Genomic DNA, 25,305 nt, shown 5'->3' on the forward strand with positions numbered 1-25,305 from the left:
ATTTTGCAGATTAGCACAAAGTCACGCTGCTTCTGCTCCTCCTAAAGCAACATCAGCCCCCTACTTTTTTTCCTCTAGAGCAATGGCAGCTGTGGTATGTCAAACATAGGAGACGGACAAGAGGACATGTTTGAATACAATGGTTTATAAAAGGAATTAAACAAAACCTCCTCTAAACCCTATTTTTATGATGGATTCCCTACACTAGAAAACCACAAAGTGTTGTGGCTGGTTTGCTGACCCCCCGCCTGCCCCTCCCACCTCATATTCTCTTTCAGCTCTTGCTTTGTAGCAAGTGGCCTATCAAAAACAACAAAACAATTTCTCAGCTTTCCTTTTTGGTAAAGACAATCACATCGTCAGGTAGTCTGAACAGTTTCTAATCTGTCCCTTCTCCTGGGGTGAGTCTTCCTGACCTGTATAGGTCGGTATTCACAACAAAAACAAAGTTCCCTCTTACTCTTACGTCACGTCCCCTTTCCTCCATACTGTATGGGCGTCCCTCGCGAGGGACGGGAGACGGAACCGCTTTCACCAGAAAAAATCTTCTTCCCTTTTAAATTTAAAGGTGTGCACTCGCCTGACTCCACCCACCGGCACCACTCCTCAGTCCCCTTTTCTGTGTTGACGTGAACAGGCCGAATTCACCAGCGCTCCTGGGTTTGGCTTCGGCCATGTAATTCTTCTTTTCTGTCTTTTTGTCTTTTTATCTTTCAGGTACTCGGTTGTCAGGTGTCATGATTGTCCCCAGCGCATGTCAACTTCTACAGGGTTCAGCAGGTGACCATCCTGCGACTGGCTCTTTCCAACTTCAGACCCCCATGCCCTCTACCTACGTTGCCTTGGCCCTGACCACGGCTGACAAGCTTGTACTGCAACATGCTTTCCTCGAGGTCTCTGAAGACAGACTAGCCAGGTAGAGGGAGCTCTTCCAGAGATCGCCTCCTGAGCACCAGAAGGACCATCATCGATCCAGGCCCAAGGTAGGGCCACTCATTTCCAGTGCACCCCGCAAGGGAGACTCCTTCCAAGGACTCGTCCACGCGGGAGGAACCGCTCAGATTCTCATACCAGCACAAGTACCGAGGCTAAGTCAGCTACCGCCCGGTAGGCCGAGGGGTCAGTGGATCCTCCTGGTGACAGTGCTGAGGGACCGGAAGGTTCTTTTACCGGGTCTTCACCCGACGGGCCACGCCCTAGTACCGGCAACATGTCAGAGGGGGCTCCTATATGCAGTACTACCGGCAGATCTGCCGAGGGCGAAATGCCTACCAGGTCTTGGCCTGAAATACCGGGATTACTCCGAGGAGCAATGCCCTAGTATCGGCACACGTACCGGGCTAGTCCGACTACTGGCCTCATGGCCGAGGGGTCTCCAGATCCTTCCAGTGTCAGTGCTGAGGACCGCAAGGTTCTTTTACCGGGGTTACTCCCGAGGGGCTAGAACCGGCATCATGTCTGAGGGGGGCGCATTCACGCAGCACTCGCGGCAGCTCTGCCGAGGGCAATACGCCTTCCAGGTCACAGCCTGAGGTTCGGGATAGGCCTTTTGTTCCAACACCAAGCGTCTTGGGATGAGGTTGGTTCCAGCGAGCCAGGCAACACGACTTCGGCTCGTGGCATGCAGCTCCTCAAAATGGCCACCACGCCAGACATGATGTCGCTCATCCGACGATACCCCCTCTTGCAGAGTGGGTGGAGGAAAGAGTCACTATTTGGGACTGGTGTCAGCCAGGTGCGTGGCCTACAGTTTATCCATCAGCAGCGCAGGGCAGGTTTCCCCTGCACCCAGACAGTGTGCCCCTGTCCCACTCCGTTAATATCACTTGCCACCTCTTCAGCCTCCGAAGACAGGTTCTTCGAATGCTTGATGTGAACTCCCCAGATGGGGGCCATCCTCTGGGATGCCATCAGGGACATGCTCCCTCGGGTCACCCCACCGGCACCAATAGTCATTCCTCTGATGGCTCTGGTGCCCCAGGCCACAGCGCAGATGCCGCTGCACCAACCGTCTCCTCCGATTCCGGCTTCCCTTCCTCCCACAGTACAGGCGGGTCCACACCAACCTCCGCAGCAGCCACCAGCTCTGGTCTCTACTCTGCAGCACACAGCACCCAGCACTCCTCCACCAGCTATGGACCCCCTGAGCCTGGTGAACACGGACAAGGAGGAGGACCCCGACACGCCATCTTCAGCCAGGGCCTTCCACGAACGCCTTACAGGTTTGGCAGAGTATTTGGGCCTTCCTCAGCCCGAGGTAGAGCAGCCCGAGGGAGGGGGGGGTCTTAGCAGAAGTCCTCACCCAAGGACCCCCTACCAAAACCGGGATCCCGATGCAGAATGACGTAGTTGCCCTGGCCAAGAAGGGGTGGCTCAAGCCACACTCGGCCCAGCCGTTCAATTGGTGCCTTAACGCCAAGTACAGGCAGATTGGGGGGGGGGGCAGACTCTTGCTTTCAGCGCATCCTCAACCAAACTCTTCTGTGATAGCTGCGGTGTCCCTCTATTCCAAGCCTCAGTCGTCCTCAGCCACCTCGTCCTTGACGATGCTAGGCAAGGAGGAGAATATCTTGGAGGCCTATGGGATGAAGCTGTACTCCAACGCCTCCTTGCACCTGCGGCAGGCCAACACAGATGCCATGTTGGCAGCCACTGACCAAGGGCTCCGGCGGGAAATTGCGAACTCCCTCCCAGAATTTCCGGCACAGAGCCCAAGCGCACTTCAAGGCGGGACTAGGAGAATCCAGGCTGGTAGCGCAGGACATTATGGGGTCCACCGTGGCCCACATCGATACCTCTGCCCGTGCCGTCTGCATTGCCACGGACATGAAAAGCAGGGCCTGGCTCTGGAATACTAAGTTTAATCCTGATGTCCAGGAACGCATATTGGACCTTCCCTTCGAGGGCAGTGCCCTCTTCCACTCCACCACGGATGAGGGATTAGATAAACAGAAGAACAGCTTGCAAACCGCAAAGTCTTTATCTATTCTTACAAAGGCCACACCCACGGCCTCACCCAGTCTTAGCAACGCTCCGGCAAGTGGCAAGCGTTAGGCGGTTCCGAGGCTTCCAAGAACGGAGGTCCAGACAACCAGACCATTCTCCGAGTCCGCATCGGAGGAAACAACAAAAGGGGGGTCAAGGGGTTTTTCCAATCCCCCTCCTCCGCAACAGCCTCAGAGGAAAAAAAGGGCATGACACGCCACTCCGGGTCAACTTGTCTCTGGGTGGGGAGCAGGATTGCCTTTCAAGTGCAATTTTGGTGCCATAATTTTTCTGACCCCTGGATCCTCTCTGTAGTCTCCACTGGGTACCGCCTACCGGTACGTTCCTCTTCTTCCTCCTCCCCTCCTCTCCCACAGATTCGGACAGCAACTCTGCTGGCGGAGATCCAGTCGGTCGTCGAGAGCCAGGCTGTGGAAGAAGTCCCAACTTCCCAGCGAGGCTTGGGCTTTTATTCCAGGATTTTTGCCATACAGAAGAAGAACCAGGCTGGCCGGAGAGTTGTGTTCGACCTTTCCACCCTCAATCTCTCCCTACCTCTGCAAAAATTCAAGATGGTTACGCCAGCTCTTATTGCGGACACACTGGACAGGGGAGACTGGATGTGCTGCCTGGATCCGAAGGACGCTTATCTACACATCTTGATTTGGCAGCCGCATCGTTCCTTACTGCACTTTAGTATCATGGGCTTCCATTTCCAATTCAAGGTGCTACCCTTTCGGCCCCAACTCAGCTCCCAGGTTATTTACTAGGTTGATAAATGCAGTGGCAGCCCTCCTCAGGGCCCAGGGCCACCACGTCTACCCATACCTCGACGACTGGCTTGTCCGGGCCACCTCTCTGGAAGCGGTTCAGCATACTGCCTCCGTACTGAGGAACACACTCCACGACCTGGGGCTCCCTATCAATCTCAAGAAGTCTCCTCTGCAGCCCACACAAGGCATGACATTCTTGGGCCTCATCTGGGACACAAGCTCCGTGAGAGTCTTTCCCTCAGAGGACAAGGCTATATGGTTGGCTCTCTAGGACTTTTCCCCTCTTATCGAGGGCAAGACAGTTCTTATCCAGACAGACAACTCCACCAGCATGTACTATATCAACAAGCAGGGGGTCACCAGATCCCCTCCGCTGTGTAACCTAGCAGTCGGCATGTGGGAATGGGCTCTGGAGAATGACCTTTACCTCATGGCTGTCCACCTCCCGGGGGAATCCAACCTGGAAGCGGACAGACTCAGCAGACTGGGGGCGGACAATTACAAGTGGCAATTGAACGTCCTGGTAATAAGAGAGATCTTCCTCAGGTGGGGGCATCCCCGGGTGGATCTTTTTGCCTCACGGGACAACAGGAAATGCCAACAGTTCGCCTTGTTGCAGGGGTAGGGCTCCGGCTCCCTGGGCAACGCATTCCAGGTCCTATGGAACGACATGATGGCATATGCCTTCCAGCCCACACCTCTCGTCCACAAGGTGATCTGCAAGGTAAAGGAATCCCGGCACCTCAGCATCATTTTGATAGCTCCCTGGTGGCCGGCCAGACAGTGGTTCTCCGGGCTCCTCTGCCTTTCAGACAGACCACGCATTCACCTACTGTGGGCCCAGCTCCTCTCCTGGCCCAGCAGGGGGGCAGGGTCCTCCACCCTGCTCTTCACAAGCTAGCCCTCGCAGCGTGGCTCCTGAGCATGTCACGCTGAAACACTTAAGCCTATCTCAGGCTAACTTAGAGATCATCCAGGGTGCTAGAAGCAAAGCTACTAGGAGCCAATATAAGAGTAAATGGTCAAGCGACATCTGGCGGGCCTCCACAGGTTTTCACGCCTATAAAGAAGCCACACCCGGTGTGGGAGCTTAATGTTGTGTTGGGCGCCTCAGCACACAAACCTTTGGAGCCTATGGTGTCCGCGGACATCAGGCTGGTCACAATAAAGACAGCTCTGATCGTGGGCCTCTCCACAGCATGCAGAGTCAGCGAGATCCAGGCTCTAGTGGCATCAGAACCCTACACCACTTTTCACAGGGACAAGGTCGTCCTGCGGACGCACACTGCTTTCCTACCCAAGGTGACTTCCTCCTTCCAATGCGGACGCCTTGTTTGTCACTTTCGGTGGGTCAAAGCCTGGTTATCCAAGGTCTCCATAGCAAGGGGATGATTGTGGCCATCAAGGAGGCCTATGAGGGGCATCACAAACCAGTGCCAGCTAACTTGCATGCCCATGCGGTCAGAGCCAAGGCCACGGCCATCGTGTTCCAAAGGCATGTGCCGTGGCAGGTCATCAGCAGGGCGGCTTCCTGGGCCACCCCGTCAGCTTTCTGTAACCACTACTGTTTGGATGCTGCCTCTAGGTCAGATGTGGCATTCAGGCAGGCGGTTCTAAGAGACCTGTGTTCTTAAGGAGGGGCTCCTCTCCACCCTGGGGCTACATTCAGTTGTAATCGCCCATACAGTATGGGGGAAAGGGGACGGGATGTAAGAGTAATGAATGGTTACTCACCGTAGTGACTAGTACTCTTACTCCATAGTCCCCTTTCCTCCCCCTAATAATACTGGTGTCATTAGGCAATGCCTTTCATTGTCGACACGTCAATGGGGACTGAGGAGTGGCGCCGGTTGGCAGAGTCAGGTGAGCGCATTCCCCCAGAGCATCGCCCCCGCCTAACTCTAAATTTAAAGGGGAGGAAGATTTTTTCTGGTGAAAAAGGTTCCATCTACAGTCCGTCGCGAGGGATGCCCATACAGTATGGAGGAAAGGGGACTATGGACTAAGAGTACGTTAGTCACTATGGTGAGTAACTGTTAATTTCTAACTCCTGGGTTGTTCATATGCTTAGCCTTTTGTAGGCCATGGGCCTGTTCACCCCTGCTTGGCTTATCTCTTCTCTCATCTCCTTGTGGGATAGCCGGTTTCGCAGCCCCGGGTTGGCCTGTTCAGCCTACTGTGGCTATCGCTTTTCTCCCCCCTCCTCCTGCGGTATTTGTATACTCAGCCTGTTGTGGGCTAAGGGTCTGTTGTTTGCTGCTTCTCTCACCCCTCCTGGTGTATTAGTTTCCTCATACCGGCATGGGCTATGGGCCTTTTCAGCCCTGCTGGGTTTCATTTTTCTCTCACCCTCTCCTGGGGTATTTGTTTTCTCAGTCCAGCGTGGGTTATGGGCCGGCTCAGTCCTGTTTGGTTTAGCATCTCTCCCATCCCCTTCTGGGGTATTCAGATAGTAAGTCACGGGTGGGCTCTGGGTCTCCTCGGTCCTAGTTGGTTTGTCAATTCTGGCACCCCTTTCTAGGCTATTCAGATCGTTTCTCTTTCCCTCTTGGGGTAAGATAGCTCAGCGGGTTCAGTGCTCGCTGCTGCGATTTGAGCGTGATCTGCAGGTCGCGAGTTCGAATCCCGGCAAGGCCAACTCAGCCTTTCATCCTTGCGAGGTCGATAAATGAGTACCAATTTCGCTTGGGTGTTATTGTATGTAAATATGTGCTCTGTAAAGCTCTTTGTATAAAAGCGCTATATAAATAACACATCATTATCATTATAAACCCTGTGTGGGCTACGGGTCTGCTCAGCCCTATTTGATTTGTTGCTTGTTTCACCCCCACCTGGGGTATTCAGATAGTTAGCCGCATGTAGGCTCTGATTCTGCTCAGCCAAGCTTGGTTTGTTGCTTCTTTCACCCCCTCCCGGGGTATTTGGATATATGGGCTGCAGGCCGGCTCTTCCCATTTTTGGTTGCTACTTCAGTTACCCCCTTGAAGGATATTTATCTTCCCAGCCCTGCGTGCGTTTAATTTTTTTTTTTTTTTACTCCGACTTAGTTTGTTGATCCGCTTCCTTTCTCATTGAATATTCAGATTTTCAGACCTTGGTGGGCTATGGACCAGCTCGTCCCTAAATTGTTTATAGTTTCTCTCACACCCTCCTGGGATATTCATATTCTCAGTCGGGTATGGCTTGGTTGTGGCCTCGCCGCCCTCCAGCTCCTCCTCCTTGTGTGCTGCGCTGGTCTCACTCTGCGGCTGTTTGTCCCCTGCTAGGTCTGCGTCCAGCTGTATTTAGCTTCCTCCCTGGAATGGAAGGGAAGATTCCTTTGGTCCAGGTCTTCACAAAGAGGAAGCAACAAATACGGGTCAGAATCCAATTCATCCACTTTAAAAGGGCCCCATACCCGATTGCCCTATTCAATTCCCATATAATAAACAAACATGGGGATTTTGAAGTGAAGGGAGGTGGGATGGAACGATTAATTGGGCATTCCTTGTTCCCAGAGGGGGCCACCCCCAGAGGGACCCCGCTTTCCCTGCCCCCTATGGATGGTCTTGCGTGGGGGGCATGCCTCCCTGGTCCCTATATTCATCAAACATCATTGTTTTTCACTCTCCAGGGCAGCAGCATTCTTTTTCTGTACATCTTAGTTCCATTTTATCTCCTTAAGGGAGAGTTCCCTATCCGATAGGTCCAGGTGGAACCATCCTGGAGGAGACCGAACAGAAACTCTTGATCTTACTGAAGCGTGGGACCTGACTGAGGCCTGGGACCAGTCAGACCTCTGAGAGACAATGCTACCTACTCTCTGGGAGGAATGATGGAAGGCGTCATCACTATGGCCCTCCACATCCACTTCCATGACCCCCAAAGAAATGGATTCTTGAGCTCAGTACTGCCACTGGCCTCCTGGAAATCTTCCAGCCACCTAGCTTCCTCAAAATCCTGGATGCTTTTCAGCAGTTCAGGTTTCTTTACCTTACTGCCACAGCAGAGATCCCTGGCTTGACACAACTCCTGCAGTTCACCTACTGAAAAGGTGGCTGCAGAGCTCATGTCAAGTTACACAATACAATTAAAGAATGCCTGTCTACACTAACCCTGCCGCCTCCCCTTCTCAAGAGAATCAAAAGCCTTTATATATGCATCACCTTGGTGTGAGACAACTCCTTTTGTGAATGGTTGTGCCCTTTGATTCCTGTTCCATGTACAGATTCCCGTGGAACAGCTCTCTCTCTCCGAGGAGGTTGTTGCCTGCCCTTGCAAATGAACAAAGAGAGGCAGTCCTCCAAGGCTACAGTATTGCCAGTAGTGGCAAGGTTCAGCCTGTCTGGAGAGAATACACCTAATCCTTCCACAGCTGAACTGGGCTCACAGAACTGACATGTATGATATCAAATTGATGTGGCTTGGATAGGTATAAGAGAGAGAGCCGAACACCATACTTTAAACTCTGGTATGGCTTATGTTTACACTTCTGAGTGCCACCAGCACAAAAACCGTAGTTATGCAAGGTTTGGAACAGAGGTGCATATCGTAAATGCAGGCCCTTTGCTGCAGAGACGTGGCTGTCACTGCAGCTGTCAGATTGGCATCTGTGACCTCTGAAACTGCTCTATACCACTGGAGAGAAAGCACTGGAGACCAGGCTACTGATGACCATTTACTCTTATATTGGCTCTGATGCACAGGTCTACACTGCTTTTGGCACGGAGCTTAGGAAAGGGAAATCTGATCAGCAGATTTCCCTTCCTGTAATGGAAATGCCAGCATCATTTTATTAAATAGTAAAAATCAAAAAAGCCAGGGTTTCTACACCCATGCCAGATGACAATTCCTCACAAAGGGACTATGGACTAGCAGTACAGAAGTATGATGAGTAATATTTTCTTTCTATTGTCACCCCATACTCCGTTTCACTACTTCAGTATCTGCTACGCCCTATGGAAATACTGTGGTAAAATGTAGTGAAATGTCCTGCGGGGAAAGGAGTGCACTGATTTGGGGTATTACATTTATACTGGGGGCCTTCCTGCAGCTCAATCCTGCGAGGTCATATATTGATTTCAGCCAGCTTCTCCTCTCCAGCCACCCCATTCCAGAATACTGGCAAAGAGGTATACTGCTTCTCCATTATGTGCTTGGCTGATCGGTCTACTTCTCTGAAGGACTGTGAGCCTCGTCTGGTCAAGGCAAAACATACAGCTTACTATGTTCTGTTCTGACTTTCACATATGTCAACATGCGCCTCATGGAGCCTTCTAATTGCAGACTCGCAAGTGGGCCTTCAGTGTCAGTTATTTTTGTCGTTCAGTGTGCATATCACATATAAGGGCCATGGTGGGGATCTCAGAGTGCAATGATGGCCACAACACCTGAGGGTAGTTATTGGGTGGAGACTATGGGGAATCCCCTGTATGCCGCCTCCAGATCCAGCATCTTTAAGTATGTGGAGGCCCTCAGGGTCTGCCAAGCCTCACCACCTTGCCTTTTAAATGTAACCACATCCAATTACCTTATCTAATCTTACTAATTGATAAATTTTTCCCCTCAAATTGTCACTGTAAGACTGGGCCTGTATTGTAACAACTCTGCTATTACTTAATCAGTGTAGATGTTCTGTTATGAGAGAGGAGTACATTGTGCTATTAGAGTGGGAACAACTGCATCTTTATTTTATGTTTTGGATAATTGCTGTAATATTGTTTTTTTAAAATTCAGCATCATGTTTGTTTTTTCTAATAGCGATATGGTCTACTGCGGAGTATATGACAATGCCTTGGACAATGACAACTACAACATTTCAAAAGGATTTAATTATCACCAAGGACCTGTGAGTTGTTTCACTTTGAAACATTCCCCTTTGTTCAAAGTTATCTTCACCACTGTCTTTAATGTTATATTTTTCTCTTGTATTTTAGGAATGGCTATGGCCAATTGGTTATTTCCTACGTGCAAAGCTGTTTTTTTCTAAGTTACTTGGTCAGGAGACCTACTTGAAAACTGTATTATTGGTTAAGAACGTTCTCTCTCGCCATTATGTTCACCTTGAGAGGTATGCACATCCATTGAAAAACATTGTTCCAAAATGTATTGTAAATTTAAAGCTTCCCATCCTGATATTCCAAACGTTCAAATCTTAATATTGCATGGACTTCATAGCACCTACTAAGCCTGACATAGGAAGACATGTCAGAAAGATGAACTCTCTTCCATGTGATTTGGATTTGCAGGTGAACTGGGATGTTTTGGAAAGATTTTTGTTTTTCAATATCAGTGTATTATGTGGTTGATTAAAGAAAGATGTTTTACTTGCAATATACATAGCAATGGAGACTTTTTTTTTTCTTTTTTAAATTTTAAGGTTACCTCCATAAAAAGTTTTCGACTTATAAAATGTGGGAATCGAAATGTTAAAGTTTTGACCTAATTTTAAACATAACACCAATATTTGCGATATATATTTCATTCCATGTGTCCCTGTGCGCCTAGTGCGCATGTACACATATATTGATACTTTTCTTTTGCCTAAAACATGAAAATCTGAAATTCGGCTGAACCCGTATATTTAGATATAGCACATTGTGGTGGCAGAGACACCATAATATTGCCAACACCATTGCTACAAGAGAGTAGAGGGGTGCGACTGTAAATGCTGTGGTATAATCAGCCGACACACTAAATGTTATTTTTTGTTCCATTACGCCAATGTAATCTAATAGTGGCTTGTTTAACTATTGATTTCCCAATCAGGAGTTCCATGTGTAGGTGCCATTTTTAAAGCTGCGATGGCGTAGGGATCTTTCTTATCAGAGCTAGAGGGAGTTGGGCTGTATTTGGGCTACTTCCCTGGCCCTGTTGGGCTACATGTAGGTTTCCCTTTCTGTATAATGTTACCATAAAAGCGATTATTTTGAGATCTGCAGTACCACGGTCAGCAGAAAATATCAAATTTCTTATGAGGACTTCTGTATGTTGTCATTGGTACTGCACCTCTCCAATAAAATAAGTTGTGAAGACATCTGCATGTTGTAGTTCAGTGGATAGCTGCAGACTAGCCACAGACAACATTCAAGTGTAAGAAATCACATTGAGATCAAAACTACAATATTAGAACAACTGACCAAAGGCTGCAATTATACATACAACCAACAGATATCAGTCTCTCCCCATTTGCGCTGTTGCTTCTTCCCCCTTGTGCTGTCCCTCCTCCCCTTGTGCTGTCTCTCCTCCCCTTGTGCTGTCCCTCCTCCCCTTGTGCTGTCCCTCCTCCCCTTGTGCTGTCCCTCCTCCCCTTGTGCTGTCCCTCCTCCCCTTGTGCTGTCTTGTGCTGTCTCCCCTCCCCTTGTGCTGTCTCTCCTCCCCTTGTGCTGTCTCTCCTCCCCTTGTGCTGTCTCTCCTCCCCTTGTGCTGTCCCTCCTCCCCTTGTGCTGTCCCTCCTCCCCTCTTGCGCTGTCCCTCTTCCCCTTGCGCTGTCCCTCTTCCCCCCCTTGCGCTGTCCCTCTTCCCCCCTTGCGCTGTCCCTCTTCCCCCCTTGCGCTGTCCCTCCTCCCCCTTGCGCTGTCCCTCCTCCCCTTGCGCTGTCCCTCCTCCCCTCTTGCGCTGTCCCTCCTCCCCCCTTGCGCTGTCCCTCTTCCCCCCCTTGCGCTGTCCCTCTTCCCCCCTTGCGCTGTCCCTCTTCCCCCCCTTGCGCTGTCCCTCTTCCCCCCCTTGCGCTGTCCCTCTTCCCCCCTTGCGCTGTCCCTCTTCCCCCCCTTGCGCTGTCCCTCCTCCCCCCTTGCGCTGTCCCTCCTCCCCCCTTGCGCTGTCCCTCCTCCCCCCTTGCGCTGTCCCTCCTCCCCCCTTGCGCTGTCCCTCTTCCCCCCTTACACTGTCCCTCCTCCCCCCTTGCGCTGTCCCTCTTCCCCCTTACACTGTCCCTCCTCTCCTGTGCTGTTCCTCCTCCCCCTTGTGCTGTCCCTCCTCCCCCTTGTGCTGTCCCTCCTCCCCCTTGTGCTGTCCCTCCTCCCCCTTGTGCTGTCCCTCCTCCCCCTTGCGCTGTCCCTCCTCCCGCTTGAACTGTTATTTCTCCCCCTTGCGCTGTCCTTTCTCCCCTTGCACTGTCCCTCCGCCCTCCCTTTCCCTGTCCCTCCTCCCTCCCTTGCGCCATCCGTCCTCCCCAACCCTTGCGCCATCCGTCCTCCCCAACCCTTGCGCCATCCGTCCTCCCCAACCCTTGTGCCACCCCTCCTCCCCAACCCTTGCGCTGTCCCTCCGTCCTCCCTTGCGCTGTCCCTCTGGACTGCCTTGCGCTGTCCCATTTGTGGTTTCCCTTCTTCCCCCATGTGCTGTCCCTCTCCATCCATGTTGTTTAGTAGGCTGGTGGCAGCTGTAATTAAATTTTGGCTACACCAGGGTTCTCAAACAACATCCTATGCAGGAGAGGCTGTGCGTTTGGCAGTTTTTATGGCCAGCCTGATGTGCTAACTGCCAAATCCTTTCTATGCTGCCTAGAACGAGATAGGTGGGCAAGCTTAGCCAGACCTTGGATGATAGATTTTGTTTTCAAGATAACCGATCAATCCAAATCACTCTTTCATCTTAATTTCAAGTAAGAACAAAAATAATTCATTTCAAATACACATTGGATTTTTTAAATTATTTTATTAGTTAATTCATTAAAAAAATATAAAGAGACCCTACAATGTGAATTTCTGGAAAAGCAACAAAAGACTTTTTCATTTCTTTTGAACTTTCATTCTTTCTTATTCATTCAGAACGTCTTCCAGCACTAGATACCTTTGGTAACATTTGGCTTTCAGTGAGTTATACTCTAATCAGTGTGCTGCCATGATACCGAACGTGACATCAAAGGCAGTATGTACAGTGGCACTCGCACCCCCTCACCTCAGTTCCCAGTACACTGGAACAGCTCTAGCATTTTCTATACTTAACTGCGTCATGCTGAATGCCCAGTTAGGCTTCAAACCATGTAGGGACTGCTCAAGGCAGATGTCCGTCACTGGCCCTCCCTGTGGACTGTCTTTACTACTTGGTTTCCGCTAGTTCATGAGGTGTCTACCGCTGAATTGTACACCTTCCTCTACAGGTGCAGGAAATATACTCCTTCCAAGTCTCCTGCTTTAGAGCCCTTTTCCAAAAAGTCTTGATCTTCAAAGGAGACAAAGTGGACCACCTCTCCGGGGAAGAAAATCAGAAGATTCAAGCTCACACGAATATGACTAAAAAGAGAAAAAGAAGCAGCATCATAAGAGGTCTTGTTTCCACAGAAAATGATCCGGATGCCATTCTTTCTCATCATCCAAAAAGAAGAGTCATCACTTCCATTCTGAGGACGATGAAGATTCTTAGGGAGAATCACCACCCTTGAATGTACCAGTCTGCACTTGCTCTTATAAACTGGAGGAGTGGGATGACTTTAGGATGCTAGAAATCTTCACCAAAGTGCTGGCAATGAGGCACCTCTTCGGACCACAACCCCAGGCCTTCTGGCGGTTTCCGGTGCTGTCATTTGAGACTGCTCCTCTTCAGCACAGACTGTCTCTGCCATTGGGCATTCTAGCCCTGGCACTGACTTCCTCAGCACCGACCAGCAGTGACAACTTGTTGGAGATTTTCTTTTTTTCAGTTAAATTATTTTTAACAGGAAATAAAGAGATGAATAAGTTAATAACAAAGAAAAAGATAACATGGAGTTAATTACATGTTTACAATTATATGATATAGAATGCAATAGACACAAATATTATCAATGACATCATGTGAAAATAAAGACTATCCGTTGAATGATTTGCGACTAACGGGGGGAGACTAACAAGATGAACATAGAAACAAACATGGAAAGAATAAGGAAGGGGAAGCATTATTATGAAAATGAACAATTCACATTGAATATGTGTTAAAAACATTCCATTTGTTAGTAAATTTAAGTAGCATCCTTGATGACCGAGCATGCATATTTTCAATTCTGTGGAAACAACAAATGAAGTTCCAGCATAAATTATATGATAACTTCTGTATGTTTTTCCAGTTAGAAGCAATGAGATGAAAGGCAATATAAACAAATGAATTAAATAAATCAGGTGAAGGTATAGATGACATGAACAGATTCACCATTACTCCAATCATAACATTGCATAAAGATAAGGGTTCTTGAAAAGAAAATATATTTTGCGGGCATTTCAAATTTGTCCCCAAAAGGCAAAAACATATTTGCATTTAAATATAGAATGAATAAAGTCAGCAGTCGGGGATTGAAAAAACCCAACCTAAATTATAAAATAATGTGATTGTGTAAGATTTGCAGCCACTGACGTGGAGAAACACTGTTCCCAGATTTTAATCCAAGTATCTCGGGAAATTTGCAGATCCCAATCAAGTTCCCATTGTAAAGTGAGTTTAGAAATATAATAGAGTATCATTTTGGTGCATTAGTGGAGAGCGAACACAAAAGTAATTCTATATATTTTGAGGGAGCATTTTGGGAATAATGGGGGATAGCCTTGATAACTAACTTTGTACGGACTGAGTAGGTTTTGAAATCAGAACCATTAAGATTGAATTGAGCACATGGTTAAGGGGAAGGTATAGGCAAATTATCAATGAATAAATGTATAACAAGAAATATTCCAGCAGAATACCACTTTAGCAAAACATAATCTTCAGGTCTAAACAAGAATGTTTTACTGACCCATAAAAAGGCGCTCAAATATGAAAGCGGGGGCAAGCAAAAAAATACTCCAGAGAGATGCCAACACCAAACAGTGAAGTAATGAAGAGGCGAGGGTACTTTTACATAGTTGTAAACATGTAAAAGGCCATTTTTTGCACTCCGCCGGACAAGCTCAAAGATCAAGCGACCATCTTGCTTGATTAAAGGCCACGCCCCCTTTTCCCCCATCCCAGCTTGCTGCAGTTTAATATGGCTCAGATGGCTCAGTATTTTACTAAACTAGTCTAGATCTTTGATGGTGAGAGTTCTAAATCCCATACAGGTTGGAACCCTTTGATTTGGGAGAGAAATTCTTTGTCCACGAGGCAGCCCTTCAAATCTGGCTTACAACCTCAGGGATGTCAATGGTCTGCACACTTACATGGAGCTGGACTTCATACAGACCTTCGAATATGGCAAGCCACATGCTTCCTTCCAGCGGATTATTACGAAGGTTATGGATACCCTGCGCTTGTCAGCTCCAGTGAAGCCTGTTATGCAGTTAGGCCTTAGACATTATGGACCCAGGCACCACAAAATAAACTCTTCTGCCCTTAAATCCGACAGTAACTGTTAGGAAAGATTTCATTTATGTGCAATTTTCCCTCCTTATGGACCCCTCAAACTTTGTTTACTTTTATTTGGCTTTCCTGTACTGACTTTTTCCAGTGGAGCCCTGCCTTCAACTGAACTCCCCTGGATTTTTGCTTGATTGTTATGGGGAAACTGACATGTCCTTCAGACTGTTAGTACTGGGAAACTTTTTAACAGTGCACAATGTACGTTCCAGTACCGTCCGCTGGGGTCCTTTTTTGTTTTATGGCCCTAGACACCATTGAAGGATTTTCTGTTGATTGCACAATTGTGCCTGGGACAAACTGGTGGCAGAAGTTACTTTTTATAATGTTTTACTTCTTTTTACTGAATCATATAGCATTTAGCGCATTTGGTTGAAGACTGTGGCCAGGTCCGAAAATGCCTGAGCCACAAAGTCTTTTGTTCTGTCCCATGGCCATTTTGTCCCTTGCCTTCACCCACATCAAGTAACCTGGGTTTTCATTATTTGGGCATGCAGCCTTTTGCAGGCTTCTTCCTGTCACGTATGTGTGCCCAGGAAGCGGGTTGGGACTGTCTGGTCCCAATCCACAATACTGGTGCCAGGATGTCTGGTGTGCCTGAATGACTGAGACCACCGTGGACCGTGATTGGTCCACGACTGGGATGCCTGAAAGATAGAAGTTCTTCGATTGGAAGTCCTTGATTTTGGCACAAAGCTAATCTTGGATAAGAGAAGGGGCTCTGCATCCCTTCCATGTGGATCACCTGTGTTCTCACTGAACTACAGAAGGAGCCAAGTCTCCTGCACAAAGAAACAGACTCTGGAAACCGCTGGAGACGCTTTGGAAGGTTTTGGGTCCCTTCGCCCTCTGCCGTCTCGTAGGACCCCTGGTTTCTTCGATCCAGCAGGCCTGGCAAGCCACTTTGCCCTTTTGGAGTAGTGGGAACAACTACTGTCTGCGCCCTCTGCTTACCCACCAAACAAGCCACTTCGGAAGTGTTCCTGCACTATCCAGTGTACTGTGTAGCTCTACCTCAGGGTATCTTGCAGAACCGCCGCTGTCTCGATATTTCTTGCTTGTGGTCTCGTGCATTCTCTCACCAACTTTCGCAAGCCTAGCTCCTCTGGGTCCCGAATTAGGAGAGTGCATAATGCTGACTGCATCTGTGATTCCTGTGTCACTCCCTGTTGGAGCCGGTCGCTGTAGACCCCTTGCTTTTCTGTGCTCCTGTGCCCTGTAGCCTGCTACACCGGAATTGTCTTCATACCTCCGTCGGAAGCTGAGAAAAGGCACCACGAAACTGCGAGACTCCAACCTACGAGCGGCCTCTACTAAATTGGCAACGTTTGGTCTGGACTGTGCCGAGGGTCGGTGAGTACTTGCATCACTTACAGGTGGCCCCTTCGCACAACCAATCACTTTTACGCACAAGTATCACTTAAAAGGTTTTCAAACTTGGCTGGGTTAGCCTGCGCTCCCTAGCTATTCTTGCCATTTGAACACTGCTTTGCCACCAAGGACAGGGCCTACTCGAATAGTGGGAACCAATTCTTCATCACCTCAAGCCCCTTCCTGACTTGCTACAGTCCTCCCAAGGAGACCCGGTTTGCGCTTCACCTGTGCGATTGTGCGTTTTTATGCACAACTGTACTGTTGAGAAGAAGGCTCCACTCTTCTTAGGGCTGAACTCGAAAGTTAGGGAACAACAAGAATTGCCTAATGCTATTGATGTGCTAACTAAACCCTCTCTTTACAGGTTGTGGCTGTACTTTATCACTGAATTACATTAGGAAATATAATAATTTCTGAGGCTTGCGGAATATGCTTATATCGCATACTATGCATAGGCCGACATCTAGTGGGAGCTGCAGAGTATTACAGTTTTTGTTTTCAAAACTCGAAAAGCGACGTTGACAGGGTGTGCCAGTAACACTATCCCTAGTGTGATGTCTACTGTACCCATGGTGCTTCACGCGTCAAGGTCCCTCAGATTGTTTTTTTCAGCCATCATAGTTGGACGCATATCGCAGAACTCCTTCTTGGCTATCGCCATTGCTCCATTGCTTAGAAAAGTTTAACTATAGAATTTCTTTCTGTCCTTTCGATATCCGCCCTCCGCGAGATCTTTGGTGACGGCATCAAGGATGAATTACTATCGTTGACGACTACAACAACTCGTCTCAACGATCCCTTGTCACAGCCTCGGCCCTCACAGTAGGGAGAGTGTTGAGAGGTTCATACTTCAGTCTCGTTAAGAGAATGCACATAACCCTTTCCTCACACATTTTTCATCAGGCTGCCACCCCCATACATAATGGAAAATGCACCCTTTAAGTTTTGCCCTTCTTGTAATAGAAAATTCCCCTGGAAAGACTTGCACCGCATGTGCAGTCTCTGTCTAACCAGGGATCACGCCGAAGGACAGTGCAAGTCGTGCAAACTGTTCAGGCCTAAAACACTCAAGGACCGCAAAACCAAACACAGGGTCCACCACGCCATGCAGGCGGAGGCCGCCATGGACGTTGAGGAAGCCTCCAGTGACGGCAGCTTCGACGTCTACAGTGATGCTGAGGGCAATCGGGTTCTGTCGGATACCCGCGTGCAAGCCCCTAACCCCAAAAGGCAGGCCGGCGGTTGTGCTATGGGGACAAAACCCGGCAGCACTAGCATGACCAAGTCTCACCACACAAAGCACACTCCCACAGCCGAATGTCGACCACGCCGCCCACCGGAAAGCCACACACAGCATCAAGAGGGAGGTCTGAGATTACCCTGTTCTCTAGGCCATCAAGATCACCACACGACAGGCCTCCGAAACAGACAGTCAAGACTGTTTCTGACACCGTGTCTAAAGCCACGAAATCCACACATAGAAATGACCGGGCGTCAAAAGACGTGTTGACGGCCTCCTCTAAGAGTATGCCAAGCACGAAAATGAGCAAACTGATCAAAAAGTACGTTACAGATACACTGTTAAAAAGCTGCATGTTGAAAAACCTTAAGTCTTCGACGTCCCAGGCAGAGGGCACTATTTTGGGGGATATGCACCATAAATGAACCCCTGCCCAAAGATCAACATCCACTCCGTCTGCACTTGCTGTTATTCCCCCGGTTGTTCCAAGTTCATCACAAATGGACACAGAACAAATTGACAAGGTCATGAGTTGAATGTCCTCTTTCATTAGTTTCTTTGATGACTACCCCGAGGTCCTACAAATCCTTCAGGGTACTCCACATAGTGGGCCTGTAGCTACTCAAAGCGGGGCAGCAGCCACCCAGTCTTCCGCCAAAAGAGCCTGCCCCAACTTCACACAAGCTTTCACCTCGCATCAGGACTTAGGACAGCATGCTTATAGTTACACCATGCAAGAATGCCAGGACCCTGGGGTTTACACAGACGACCAAGGGGACATGGGTGATGTCGACCAATATTATGATCATGACAACGATGATGAGGACGTCTACGCCATCCAGTCACCAGATCATTCAAACCCACTGGTGGCAGACACACCAGTGGATAATCAAATACAATATAATGACTTGCTCCTGAAAACTGCATAGGACTTCGAGATTGACACACAAGGGGCACAAGTTGATAAAGACTTTGTTGAAGACATACTAGGGGATAAAAAGTCAGCAACCCAATTTATCCCCCTGCTACAATCAGTACAGAGACACATCCAACCCTCTCTGCTCACTCCTAATTTAACACGGGCATCAACTTGCACATCGAGAACGTTTTCAGGCCAGCCCCCTCGATCCCCTATACATCAGGGGGCAGTTAAAACCCGACTCTTTAGTGATAACAACTACTATAAAGAGAGCAGGAACCCCTCTGACCTCTTCCGAAGCCCCTCCTGATAAGGAGAGTAAAAATATTTACACTTTTGGGAGAAAGGTAGCCTCATCGCCAGCTTACCGAACACAAAGTGCTAATAACACAACGCTATTAGCTAGTTACAACTGTTACAAGTGGGATGAGATTGCTGAACAAATCAAATCCGTCCCAGAGCCCCTCAAAGCCCAGCTGTCGCTCTCCATTGGAGAGGGTAAGGAAATAGCAAACTGCATCCTCAAGAACTAGGATGCAGCGGACAATGCAGGAAGAATCATAGCAGAGGGCACTTTAATTAAATGCCATGCGTGACTACGACAATCAGGCTTCAAGCTTGAGAAACAGGCAACCCTACTTAACATGCCCATTGAACCCAACGCTTTGTTTGGCAAAGCGGTGGAAGATGCTCACTCCAAGACTAAACAAAAAGCAAAAAAAGACAGACATATTAATTGTGGATCATTGCTTTTATGAAATGAAATATTTTGTAGATATATTTTTGAATTTGCAGTTGATACGTTGAGTGTCGAATTGTATATGTATGAGCTTTCAGGATAGATTGAGTGTTGGATTGGTGAGAATGAGTTGTCATCTGTCTTTTCCTTTGGTTATAGTTGTGCTTTTACCTGTACTAAAGTGATTTTTTCTAGATGAATTGATGATTATTTTTGAATGTATCAATTTAAATATTTTTGATACCTTTATAAAATGATATTCCTTGGTATGTCTCCTCAGAAAATTAGTACTTGAGGGGTGGCCACGGTGAAGGTCTCCCTGGCAGTGCTCATGGAACCTGTAAAGAAGGGTGGTTTTTTGGTCATCCTAAAATACTCCAAGGCCTTTAGACTATGTTCTTTGCACTCATGGGTCTCCCTCTAAGAAGTGTCTGAACTCGGATGGGTGTTTTTGGAGCAGATGGCTGTATCTTTCGCTCCTCTGACAGCCCTTCTTGGCAGGGATTGTGGTGCCCTAAAAAAAGTCCTCTCCATGCAATCCATGTAACATTTAAAGAATTCCAGGTGCGTGTATTAGATATGTGCAAGACGTTCCTATCTCACCCGGTGGCACCCTTCTAGAAATTTGCAACCCTTAAAATGGATAACAGCTGAATGTACTGGAAGACCTGGGATCAAGCAGGTGTTCTCTGGGTCAAGGGCATGTGATTGGATGGTGGTCACCTGTTCTTTCAGTTTTTTAAATTCAAGTACAACTTTAAAGAATGTGAAAGGAACAGATATGCATAGCTTGCGCCACAGTTCCCTGAATTGAAAGAGATCCTATGAATTGTTTTCTGCAGGTGTTGCTGCTTCTGAGTCAATCTAAGTTGCACATTTTCATGACCTTGACAATATATCACTGGTTGAACATTATTTCTGCTGCTGCTCACGAGTTACACATGAGACAATGTGAGGCTTAATGAAAGATGGACCATAAGCAAGGAGATGAATACCAAGGAGTATTGAGAGCATAACTAAAATGAAAGTTGGCCTTAACCTTAGCTTGATCCCACAAAGTGCTTGTTTGGGTTATAATGGTCCCCTATCGAAGATGCTCAGTTGCGATCTGACTTATGACTCCTGCAGGGGATGTGGGAATATGTGTGGGTCCTTGGCGCATATGCTTCGTGAATGGGATAAGATTGCTGTATTCTGGAGGGAAGTATGGGCTCGGATTTAGCTCTTTGTAGGGAGTGAACTACCAAAAAACGCTTCTGTTATACTGCTGGTGATCTGTCCATGCAACTTGTTTCTCCCTATTGGAGCGAAGCAGTGATGATGTTTAGGTTCCGAATATTTGTGGCAAAAAAGATACTCATGGTTTGGAAGTCTGAGCAAACACCTTTGTGTGGTTAGTGGTTGGATGGCCTGCTATCTCTCTCTCTCTCTCTCTCTCTCTCTCTCGCTCTCTCTCTCTCTCTCTCTCTCTCTCTCTCGCTCTCTCTCGCTCTCTCTCTCGCTCACTCTCTCTCTCGCTCACTCTCTCTCTCGCTCTCTCTCTCTCGCTCACTCTCTCTCTTTCTCTGCCGAAGAAAAACTAAGCTGTGTGAGGAAATTAAGCTTTCAGAAATCTTTGTTTAAGCTGCAATGGTTCCAGTCCCATTTAACATCGTCACCACCCACCCTCTCCTTGCCCTCAAAAACTTGCCTATGCCCATTTGAACTTTTCCAGGTGTTTTCTTTCCCCTTCTATGTGTGTCCAGTGGTATCTGTTTGTTTGACCATACCCATTGCAAGATGTAGGGCAGTTTGTAATAAAGCATGTGATTTATGGATTGCAGCCCTCCTATGAGACTTCTAGGATGCTATGGTAGAAACCCAGTGATGATGAGGAGCTATGGTAATCAGCAGAGGGTCTGTCCTTGTTTGTTAATGCAGTCCTGCAGATCTTGTTCATGTCGATTTACGTTTTGGTAAAAGTGTGTTTAATAAAAACAATGTTTACAACTCCTGATGCAATAGAGAACCTGGAGAAGGGAGCAGAGGATACTTTCACTATTTGATGAGCATATTAAACTATTAAGTCTACTGGGAGAGGATGGGGCAAACATCTTCAGATCCTTGTTTTCAATATGGTACCGTAGTACTAGCAGCTACAATATTTCGAATCTTGTGGAATTTACTGTATGCCACATTATGCAACTAAAATTCTGATTTTTGTTTTTCTTTTTAGATCTTCTTGGAAAGGGCTTCCAGAGCTGACTAATGAAAATGGCCAATATTGTTCTTTTAGCTGCGAGACCCAGGCATGGTCAATTGCCACGGTGCTTGAGGTTCTCTATGACCTATAAAGTAGATACTGATCATGAAGTCACCCACACTGTCTGATAGAAATTAATAAATGTCTTTAATGTCACTGTCTTGACTGTATACAGTATTTCAGAATAGCCAAACGAATAAGCAAATTATACATGGGCTTCGTTTATGAATTCAGTTTTCCTGATCTGGTTTTCTGATACGATGATTTTGCCATACAAACCTTTCCATTTGCAGACTGTCTTTTTGTTTTTTACACATAATTGCTTGAAGTGGAAATGCAATCTGAAAGTATGATTGTACAAAGTAACTTTGCATCTGAATCATGAGAATATTCTGTAAGAGATTATCCATTAAAATATTTTCTTGCAGAAAGAAATGATTTACAACGGCAAATAATAATGCAAACGCGCAACTCTAGACACCTTTTTTGCTAGATAAGTGCATACGATTGGTGGTCTCCAAGCCAGGCCTTGTGGACAATGTTCCTCTGCATCATAACACACGTAGATGGTGACTTTGTCATTGATTTTAAAACCGGTTTATGTATGTTGACTCCTAACTACTCAGATAGTGCTTGACTAAATAACTTTGCTATTCATCTTGCAAGCTTCCCCAGTTACTACTGGAGCAGTTCTTCACTTCCTATTCGAAATGCGAGAACATACAAGTTTGAGTTGTACAGCAGGACTTACGGAAGTCTGAAAGGGTTGAACAGAAGTGGTGTAAACTGTCTTAGAAAATGCTATTTTTTGGTCTTTTGCAAGCCTTTTTTTCAGAATTTAGTATACAAAGGGAAGAATCGGTTTACTCAGGTTGAATCTAGTAAATACTAGACCTCAGTTTAGAATGTGCTACTTTAAATTTGCTAATTTGCCATCTGAAATGGTGGAGTTTGTAGTGTTCACTGCTTTTGTATTTTGTTTACGTTTAAAATATTTTAAGTGTTTAAATAGAGATTTTATGTACAGAATATGTATAGAATAATTATGAGGAAAACAAATTGTAGAGGTACCTGCAGGCTTCATATTTTTCTGTATCCAACGTGGGCCTCATTACAAGTTGGGCGGTGCAGGGATAAATGCAGCGTTATTACTGTGTACCGCCGCATTACTGCACCACCCAACTATAGGTTTAGCGGAAAGTTGGAGGATTCACCTCCAGCCATGAGCCAAAGGTAAATCCGCCAGCTTTCTGCCAAATGTTGGCGGAATTACCTTAGCGTAATTACTGCTGCAGTAATTCAGCCGAAAATGCCCCATTGAATCCTATGGACTCATAAAAAATGAAGATTTACACCACCACCTCTGCTTGTAATCTGGCGGTAATACCGCCGGACCAAGTGGCGGCCGCAGTAATACAGTTTGGAGGTATCTGTGTGAATTTACCACTCAGATACCACCAAACTCGTAATGAAGCTATAGTCTCTCTGATATTGTGAGCAAAATTCGTAAATTATATAGATAAGTGAGAGTAATTTAAAAATTGCCTGAACTGAGTGGTTTGCAGATAGGAATAAATTAAATGCATAGTTTCATAGCTATTTCACCCAAACTCCAGTGACATGCAATTGTAATTGTTTCCTTCTTGCCATGATTGAATACTATAACCCTGTTTTAGTCTGATACATGCTTTATGCAGTTGTTTTGCCTAGACATGTGTATAAAAGTCACCTATGTTATTATGAAACTTGATTTGCACTGATATATATTGGCCAAGAAATGGCAATCGAAAAATGCCTTGAATTAATTGTATTGGTCATGCATGTGGTTGTTTTTTAAAGCAAACGGTTGCATGTCAAAATCACACAAGTCTATATTTACGTGTTTGTCATGTTCACGGTGTCAATGTTTGTCTGTGGAGCACATGGAATAAATATTTTCAACAAACCTTTTGTGAAATTCTTTGAGAGTCTGGTAAGGAGTGAGAAGATTTTTAACTTGCACAGTTAAAGTGAATCATCTCCAGGTTGTGACATATCTCGTCTTATACCTATTTGTGAAATGGAATCCAGCAAGGTTTGCTATGCTTCAAGTATGGTAAAGAAAGGTATTTCACAAAGAGGAGCTCCTCAGACCTTGTAAGTTAAGCATATGGCCCAATCATTGTTCTGCATATTACATAATTCAAAACCTACCCAGCTTATTTATATTCTCCATACAGTTTATTTGCTCTTCTCATTCCTTTTTTCTGACATACTCCTATCCCTTAAGAGCTTTGGGGTTTCACCATCAACCACTGCCTCAGAGTGCATCGCAGAGTGTATGTACCCCAGGGACACCATCCCATACGCATTGCACTAAGACTTGTTGGTATCACCTTCAAAAATGGTATCTCCACTGGAAGCATCTCTAAAGCCTTCAAGCAATCCATACTGGCATTCGAGCTACCCTGGTCTTTCATCACGCCACCCTCGGCAACTACAACTACCTATTCAAGATTCTGTAGTACCCCAATTCCTTAATGGACGTGCTGTCTGTTTGTTGGCACTATTGTCATCTTATTCTTTATGTGGCTCCTGACTGAAACAATCGCTCAAAGGGCTGTGCCTTTGGGTGACAGATTCTTCCCAACCCCTGTGTCTTCTGCATTCCCCCCAGCGTTCCCAACGATCACTTACGCATCTGCAAGCACATTCTCATGATACTTCCTAGGACCCCAGCCTTATATTCAAATATTTTCCCTATAAAGCATTAATCTACTTGCATATCTGAGGTCCAGACGATTGTTTCACCTTGCAGTCAGGTGACTTTCAAAGTGTTAGCGGATCATAGAACGCTAAAGCCCCGAAGTTTGATTTGACCATCTTGTGATATCTACTTACGATGCTGACAGTGTAGTTGTTCATCTGGACAATAGCTTGCACGTCTACATAGTAGCCGTCAATCAAAGAGACACCTTAAAATGACATCAACTCAGCATAATCCTCCCCTAAATGATTTTCATTACCCCGGCTCTCTGAAGGTCAGTGTCCTGGTAAATTTGTGCTTGGGGATTTGTGTGTTGCTTCTCACCATCACCAAGTCTTTCTAAAGCCTGGGTGGTAGCATTTTCCCTATTCTCACCCTTTTCTGTATATAAAGTATAAATTACTAGCAAAGAGCAGTAGACTGCTAGTTGTACCCGAAAACCCTGTTGTTTCCATTCCAGGAGGGAAATAGCCATCTCACAACTAAGTTGGAGGACTCATATGCATGACTTCTGTTGTCATGCTGAAGGGTGCCAGCTCATGTATGCAATCCATGGAGCCTACATCAATCTGCAACCATTCCACTGGATGTGCGAATGTGGGAGAGTTTTTTTTTTTCTTTTTTTTATTGTTTAATCAAAAATAGATTTTACAATACGTTTTGTAGATCAGGCAGTCGATAAGAAACAAGGCAAATTTCATTGATGCTTTCGTCAAGCTCCTACAAGTCTTTTGGCGAGAAATTTGCGAGGCTTTGCTGTAGCCCGGTAATAAGTCGCAGTGCAGCTGGGTGCGATGCTTATGTAACTGTTAAACTTTTTATTGATCACTTTTGTCGTTTAGCAGCTTGTTCTCAATATATTCAGTCATTTTGGCCATTGCAATTTGCCATGCAGTTTTTTCACCTCCTATCAGTCGAGACCACCATGTATCCTCTTCGGCCAAGATGTCGATGCCTACCATGCCTGCTAGATATCTTTGTCTGATGGAACTGGTAGCTGAACA

General features: G+C 46.8%; 1 protein-coding gene across 3 annotated transcripts in view; it reads left to right on the plus strand.

Annotated features, from left to right (window-relative positions):
* Positions 1-23,500, plus strand: part of AGL (amylo-alpha-1,6-glucosidase and 4-alpha-glucanotransferase) — a 973,499-nt gene extending 949,999 nt beyond the window's left edge. For all 3 annotated transcript variants that reach the window (XM_069641544.1, XM_069641542.1, XM_069641543.1), the window contains exons 32-34: positions 9,498-9,585; positions 9,674-9,807; positions 21,529-23,500. In XM_069641544.1, the coding sequence (XP_069497645.1) occupies positions 9,498-9,585; positions 9,674-9,807; positions 21,529-21,646 (340 nt within the window). In that variant the 3' untranslated portion in view covers positions 21,647-23,500. The remainder of the gene's footprint in view (positions 1-9,497; positions 9,586-9,673; positions 9,808-21,528) is intronic.
* Positions 23,501-25,305: the final 1,805 nt, after the last annotated feature.

The sequence above is a fragment of the Ambystoma mexicanum genome, chromosome 1q, assembly GCF_040938575.1.
Source record: "Ambystoma mexicanum isolate Mex_15411 chromosome 1q, UKY_AmexF1_1, whole genome shotgun sequence".
Lineage (NCBI taxonomy): Eukaryota > Metazoa > Chordata > Amphibia > Caudata > Ambystomatidae > Ambystoma > Ambystoma mexicanum.